The sequence below is a fragment of the Haematobia irritans genome, chromosome 3 (genome assembly GCF_050003625.1).
Source record: "Haematobia irritans isolate KBUSLIRL chromosome 3, ASM5000362v1, whole genome shotgun sequence".
NCBI classification, from domain to species: domain Eukaryota; kingdom Metazoa; phylum Arthropoda; class Insecta; order Diptera; family Muscidae; genus Haematobia; species Haematobia irritans.
This window is the reverse complement of record NC_134399.1, coordinates 12,297,422-12,304,859: the sequence shown is the minus strand read 5'-3', so window position 1 is coordinate 12,304,859 and position 7,438 is coordinate 12,297,422. Positions and strand designations below refer to the sequence as shown.

Sequence of the window (7,438 nt, the reverse complement as noted above, 5' to 3'; positions counted from 1 at the left end):
ATTTTGTACTTTATGATATGCTGCCCCCCATCACAGTAGGATGGTTGTAGTGACATTTACGAGTCTGTGGTAGCGATGAAGATGAAATGGAACTTTGAAATGCTGGCAGGGCAGTTGCCCAAGGAAAAATAAAATGTTATTTTTTAAAAACAAGCAACAACCACCAACTTAATCCAATATCGCTCCCTGTAAAATAGCGCTCCAAGCTACCTAAAAAAAACGCCGCTTTCTATGTGCGAAATAATGGTTTCCATAAAATTTTTTCGCAAGAATGAACATAGTACCGGCCTTTAAGGTGAGTATTAAGTTCGAGTTTAGCCGCTAAAATCGCTAAAGTGAAAACTAAATCAGTAAGAAAAATGCATGAAATTATACATATTTGTTGCAAATTTTATGATACCTTGATGGGGAAAAGCCCAAAGCAAATTTTCACAGAGTTTGTATTCCTTAAAATGGATTATTAAAGAAAAGTAATCGTGAGAAAATGACTTTTTAGCGGCTAAAGTGTGTCGGATCGATAAGACTTGTCGGCGATGACTAAATAATCGGTAAATGTGTTATCGATCCCATAAACATGCAGCAGTATCGATTATGCCTTCGGACTTAACTTATAATGTGCACAATATATGGGATATGTTCGACACGAGCACTGTCGTCCGGAATAACTGATAATCTGTAGAGCGCATAATGTGCACAATATATGGAATATGTTCGACACGAGCACTGTCGTCCGGAATAACTGTTAATCTGTAGAGCGCATAATGTGCACAATATATGGAATATGTTCGACACGAGCACTGTCGTCCGGAATAACTGTTAATCTGTAAAGCTCATAACAAGCTTGGTGTGAACGCGTTTTAAACGACGTCTATTTGACTCGACTTTGTAGTGTAACAAAAACATGAGTTGGCAATGCGTACACAAAAAACAAATATTTACCAAAACCAAAAACAATTGGTTTTTGACCAAAACCAAAAACAATTGTTTTTGACCAAAACGCTGATAGCAGTAAACATATTGAACAAAGCACATGTTTGGAAAACAAACCATTTTTTCCATCTTCCGAAACAAGGATGTCTCAAACAAAAAATAAAATAAAGTTCCAAGGCAAAGAATGTTTCAATCGGATGAATTTTTTATACCAAGCCTCTATTCTAATGGCTGGAAAGAATAACACACTGGCATCATATTATGGTGAACTTTGCAAAAATGTTGGCAAGAAAGCAGTATTAAGAATGTAAGTTTTTATACTTAGTTGAGGATATTTAACCAATGTCTATGTAATTTCAGGGAGCCAAATGCTAAGCGTGTCTTGTGCAAACGTTGTTCCATTGCTCAGAAACCTGGTATAACTTGTGAAATAACTGCTAAAACCAGAAAAAACTCAAAAGCCCTCCCCACATCCAATATAGATGAAAGGTCTGAATTGATGAGCCAGTGTACATTTTGTGGAAATAATAAAAAGTTCATAATTAATTCAAATTATGAATTTTGGTTGGAAAATAAAGATTCTGTTGCAGAAGTTCTATCTGCGGAAACGTAAACAACTTTGTTTCTATTTGTTGACAATAAATGTCAGAAACAGCTGACCAAATTAAATGTATTGAACATAGCTCTGTTCATTGTGGACATTAGACTTTTCCCGAATGTTTACAAGATAAGATAATTTAGTTTTTTGGAAATCTCTTACCATTCCTTATTGTAGTATTCAAAAGTGCTGTTAAAATGTCGCTTAGACAACTCGTTGAAGGTGAATGTGGGGGTGCCAATCCCCTCATGCAGTTGGGTGGCCAATTTACCCGAGATGCTGCACACAAAGATGACTTGGGTTCCCAATTAGCTTTTGAGCGTAGTATGCGACAAGATGAACAAATGGTCAATGAGTTTCTTGGCCAAGTGGCAGGACCACCTCAATCATTTCAAATGGAAACTTTATTGCAGGAAATGAGAGAAATCGAAGGACAAGCTTCCCAGCTACAATTACATTCAGCCCCTCGGGTCATCGACGAAGTTTCAAATCAATGGTCTAAAGAATTTGGCACCCAAATGTTTAATCCCCATGCACCACAACAACAACAAATGTCTCACGTTCGAGATTTCTTCGAAGAACCGGGCACGTCTTCATCGTATAGACCTGTTGCTCCGTACATGCCAATGTACCACCAACCAATGCCCATGATTGAACATCAACAGGCGCAATCCGGCTTGACAGATAAATTCTTTGAAGAAGCTCAAGCTATGGAAAATGTTCAAGACCTACCACAAGCGTTGCAAGGAGAAGATTGGGTAAACGACTATAAGCTCAGCAATGAGAGCAACGAGCAAGCTGCTGCAAACTATAATGAAAAATTTTGGCAACGTTTACAAGATGAATGGGCTAAAATATCCGAGGAATCTGATCATCCGTGGCTTTCTGAATTCGATGAAAGTTATGATCCTTATAAGGAATACAAATTTGCCGAGGAGAATCCTATGCAAGATGTGGATAATGCTTTTGAAAAAGGAAAGGAATATCTAGCAAAAGGCGATATACCAAGTGCTGTTTTATGTTTTGAAGTAGCTGTCAAAAAGGATCCCGATAATGCCGAAGCATGGGAATATTTAGGTATATCACAGGCTGAAAATGAAATGGATCCCTCGGCCATAGCTGCTTTAAAGAAGTCCCTGGATCTAAGACCAGATAATGGCAAAGTTATGATGGCCCTTGCCGTTTGTTACACAAATGAAAGTCTGCAGTCACAAGCGCTTAAAATGCTAACCAATTGGTTAAAGGCAAATCCCAAGTACAAACACTTAGTACCACCACAACCTGAAACACCTGCAGATGCGGCAGCGCAAATGGCATCATCGTTAATAAAAGGCAATAAATTACAAGAAATCCAAGATATGTACCTCGAAGCTGTGCGCTCAAATCCTCAGAGTGTAGATCCTGAAGTACAAGAAGGCTTGGGCATAATATTTAATCTTAGTTCCGAATATGATAAGGCGGTCGATTGTTTCAAAGCTGCACTTCATGTCAATCCACAAAATGCCAAAATTTGGAATCGTTTGGGAGCAAGTTTAGCAAATGGTTCACGATCAGTTGAAGCTGTTGAAGCCTATCAGAGGGCATTGGAGTTAGAACCAGGATTTATTCGTGTACGGTATAATGTGGGAGTTTGTTGCTTAAATTTAAAAGCTTACAGACAAGCCTGCGAACACCTTCTAACGGCATTGAACATGCAGGGAAATGTCGCATCTGACCTTCCAGCCGGTTCTTCTGTTGGTAATGGCAATCAAATGTCCGAATCCATTTGGAGTACATTGAAAATGGTGATTTCATTAATGGGACGAAATGATTTACAAATTCATGTTAGTGATCGTAACCTGAATGCCTTGAATGAAGCATTTAAGGATTGAATTTTAGGCATTTTATCTGTAATATAGAAATTTGGGTGTTGGGTTGGGTTGACTACATTAAAATGGATCTTTAGTTTATACGATATGTTTTGCATATAAATCAAATAAAGAAATCTAATTTGCTACATTTTCTGTATACTCTTGAAAATTAGTGTTAGAAAATACATCGAAGGTAAAAAACAAAATATTAGACCTCAAGGATTGATAGATTCTGTCGTAGCAAAGAAAGCTCAGCGAGCACTGGGGGGGATAATATATTAGCGAAAGTTGTGACTTTTTGAGGAAAGCTCATAGATATCGGTATACCGCTTTCTTTTCTTGATCAGATTTTTCATCGATTTATCGAAAAAGCTTCCAAATAAACAGATCTACCGATTTTATTTTAAAATCTCCCTATCTAGATTTTTTAGCGTGAAATTTTCATAAACATTCGGTATGTTTGTGAAGATTTCCCATAAATTGTTGTGCTGAAAACGGAATATGTCAGCATTCGTAATCTCCTTGCAATGTGTCTCAGCCGAAGTTTCCTCACCGGGCCGGAGGCTTTGGAATGTTATGGTATTGTCAAAATTCTGAAAATTACGAGTAGCTGACCTGATTTCTTAATTTGTCCCTGGATTCAATCTGACCAAAGATTCCAGTATAAATGAATTGTAGATACCGACCACAGTAGCCAAGACTTTTGTGACTCATTCCGAGTCGACAATTGTCCATCTGCAACATGTATTCTGCCAACCACGCAGTACAATGACATCATTAAATTCCAATCGACGATTTAACCAACCCAAGCAGTGACACAGGACGGTGCTTGTGGTCGTGATGAATTCCCGAAGTGTATACAAGATGAATACCCGAAGTGTTGACATACGCCTACCTTTTCACATGTCCTGGAAACCTAACGCATTTCACACCAGCTTTACATTGTGTACATCTCCTGAATGCAGCTCGCAGTTCCAATGAGCGGGCTCTTTCAAATGTAACTGAAATAAAACTTCTTTCTTTTCTCCAAAAAACAAATGCCATATTTATTTATACACATTTATTTATTTATTATTATATTATACAATTAGCTTTTTCTCAAACCCGGAATGGCTGTGAAGTACAATTTTGTTTTAGTTTTTCGCTAACACTTTCTTAATAACAAATATTGCTGTAACACCGACGGCAAAGGATAAAAGGCATAAGGTGATTTCCCTGGGAATATAAAATAATTTTTTATGTATTAAATTGGTTTTGCTCTATAGTTAGGATACTCCTACAAGTGAGATAAGTAAATAAAACACAACATTGCTTTTCTAACAAAGGACGCATCATTGACATCTACAAAAGAAAAGTGGTGGGACAAAGGAAAAATGCATTTAAAAAGCGGTGATAGGAATACGTTATAGTGCTGCGCTATGAATAACACATAGATGTGTATGCATATGATACCTTAATGAAGGAGGACTTACATGCGATAACAATGTGAATGGTTGGTTGTATTACACTTTATTGCATTTATTAGATCTGTAGAACCTTATCTTTTTCGTTGGATAGAAATATCTACAACTAGTAAATGATTAAACAAATTAAATAATAATAATAAATTTCATTGCTTTCTACAAAATTTTGTTTCTTTTTTTATAATAATGGGTTCTGCTATAACATAAATACAGTGTTTTGTTTAAGAATCGAACTTGGAAACATTTTTTCTCTTTGTCTGGCATTAGAAGTGTCATGTCTGATTTATGTACAGATGATGTACGAATTTTAATGTTTAACTCAGATACTTATTTTGTTTATTATTTTACAAATTCATTAAAAATACATAGGAATTCTTAGCATTTTGGTAGAATTGAAATTATCCCATACAAAAAAATTAAACTATTATACATGTTTATGATGAAAATGCCGACCAAAACTAGAAACCGCATATCAATTAAAAAGACACTAATTTAAATATTTTATTATCGTATTACTTTCAATGTTAATGAGATAAGACAAAAAAAGCTTTAATACCGATTTTGTTATAAAGCAGAGAATAATACACAATACTTTCTAGCAAGTCTAAATCGCAAGTTGTACTCAATATATAAGTGTATTTGAAATATGTATATGTACATGAAAACCTAACCTCATGCCATAGCCCAATGAATATAGAATTAACATAAATTTTAAATATATTACAATTACCTGAGTGGAAGTTTTCCTTTACAATCTTTAGCAGCCAAATCTCCAATGTAATATTTCTTCATTATTTCCCTTAACGCAAGAAAAACAAAATAATTTCCAATTAAAAAAAGAAGAAATATATAGCAGCTATACTTACCTAGCCTCCTGACTATGGCCAACTTCGAGGAAGTCCTTGGTGCCATCTTTACCAGCTACTTCGTCTAAAGATTCTTCACCTCCTGGATGCTGTAAGAATTCATATTTACAGAGAGAATATATGACTCAAAAACATGCAAATATACCCTCAATTACCTCACTCCGGAACTTTGTTACGTCGTACACTTTGTTCTCTATTACTATCCATAAATCGGTGGGTTTATTGTGTTGTTTTACTGTTTCCAGAGTTATTTCGTTCACCATTTTATTTATTTAGTTGTTAACAATTTCCTCTTTCCAGTTGAAAAATACCTAGAGTTCATAAGTACAAAGTATATGACGTTTTTCACAACACTATTGAACGGTTTTTCTTAGTTTAGAACCGGTTCTCCTCTGACAGCATTTATTAAAATATGTTTCATGTATTTTGCACCGGTTCGGTTTTTGGCAAATGTTCGCTCGTCAGGGATGATAAATGGCATTCTTGAGTGTGTAAATATAACCATAGCGATAGGCGGTAGGCGAACACTTATTTACGTGTATTTCTTATGGGAAGCCCGAAATCCGCGACGGAATACCGTGACGGCTAGCTGCGTGTCGCTAAATTAAGTGTGTAAATATAACCATAGCGATGGGCGGTAGGCGAACACTTATTTACGTGTATTTCTTATGCGCTTTACAGACTATCAGTTATTCCGGACGATAGTGCTCGTGTCGAACATATCCCATATATTGTGCACATTATAAGTTAAATCTGAAGGCATAATCGATACTGCTGCATGTTTATGGGATCGATAACACATTTACCGATTATTAAGACATCGCCGACAAGTCGTATCGATTCGACACACTGTAAGATTCTTTACAAACACCGTCATTCCGTCCGGAATAACTGATAATCTGTAAAGCGCATTATGGGAAGCCCAAAATCCGCGACGGAATACCGTGACGGCTAGCGGCGTGTCGCTAAATTAAAACTTAGTGTGTAAATATAACCATAGCGATAACCGGTAGGCGAACACTTATTTACGTGTATTTCTTATGAGAATCCCAAAATCCGCGACGGAATACCGTGACGGCTAGCGGCGTGTCGCCAAATTAAAACTTATTCTAACTCCTTGGCGAAAACTGGTATAGTGTTGCCATCGCTTATCAATTTTTTTAACTCACCACTAGGAATTGCTGTTGCCTGGACACGTGTAGATTATTTTTTCTTGAAATAACTCAACAAATAACAAGCCATTGTATGTTTTTATTCAACTTCATTGTTTAATATTGTCAAAGCATGCTGTATTGACAACAAAAACGCTAGGAAAACTTGTAACTTATAAGATATAAAATCTTGTTGTGCTAGGACAAATCAAATTTATAAATAAATAAATAAAATAAAATAAAAGTGAAAAAGGGAATTATTCGCAGTCAAGCTTATTGTATTTGCCGTTGCGGCAAAAATGTTTCGCCTACCGCCTATCGCTATGGTTATATTTATATGGTTATCCTTTACGACATAATCGATATTGTTGCTTGTTCATGGGATCGATAACACATTTGTTGATTATTTAGTAATCGGCGACAATTCGTTTCGAATGGCCACACTGTAAGATTCTTTACAAACACAGATATACCATCCGGAAAAACTTATAATGTGGACTGGGCATAACATGCAAAGGCCTATTAATCTCTGCAATAAGGCCTTTGGCGTCTACCCGTTTCGTACTCCAGTATATAACTA

At 36.2% G+C, this 7,438-nt stretch overlaps 3 protein-coding genes across 7 annotated transcripts; 2 read left to right on the top strand and 1 right to left on the bottom strand.

Moving 5' to 3' along the window:
* The first annotated feature begins 957 nt into the window (after positions 1–957).
* Positions 958–1,547, top strand: Rpp21 (ribonuclease P protein subunit Rpp21). Its single transcript, XM_075299172.1, has 2 exons — positions 958–1,237; positions 1,291–1,547. The coding sequence occupies exons 1-2, from the start codon at positions 1,074–1,076 to the stop codon at positions 1,541–1,543; spliced, it is 417 nt and encodes a 138-aa protein (XP_075155287.1). The 5' UTR covers positions 958–1,073; the 3' UTR covers positions 1,544–1,547.
* A 60-nt stretch (positions 1,548–1,607) lies between these two features.
* Positions 1,608–3,524, top strand: Pex5 (peroxisomal biogenesis factor 5). The gene has a single exon (XM_075299171.1). The coding sequence runs from the start codon at positions 1,726–1,728 to the stop codon at positions 3,397–3,399; it is 1,674 nt and encodes a 557-aa protein (XP_075155286.1). The 5' UTR covers positions 1,608–1,725; the 3' UTR covers positions 3,400–3,524.
* Positions 3,525–4,423: 899 nt separating this feature from the next.
* Positions 4,424–6,087, bottom strand: LOC142230034 (cytochrome b5). 5 transcript variants are annotated; one of them, XR_012720560.1, is made up of 5 exons: positions 5,863–6,080; positions 5,708–5,796; positions 5,572–5,640; positions 4,659–4,719; positions 4,424–4,593 (listed from the first exon to the last, which is right to left on the bottom strand). XR_012720560.1 is itself a non-coding variant. In XM_075300641.1 (4 exons), the coding sequence occupies exons 1-4, from the start codon at positions 5,968–5,970 to the stop codon at positions 4,512–4,514; spliced, it is 348 nt and encodes a 115-aa protein (XP_075156756.1). In that variant the 5' UTR covers positions 5,971–6,079; the 3' UTR covers positions 4,424–4,511. The 5 variants fall into 5 exon arrangements, 4 of the variants coding, with proteins under 4 accessions (XP_075156756.1, XP_075156758.1, XP_075156757.1 ...); XM_075300641.1 differs by lacking the exon at positions 4,659–4,719 and having other exon boundaries at positions 5,863–6,079; XM_075300643.1 differs by having other exon boundaries at positions 4,505–4,719; positions 5,863–6,079.
* Positions 6,088–7,438: the final 1,351 nt, after the last annotated feature.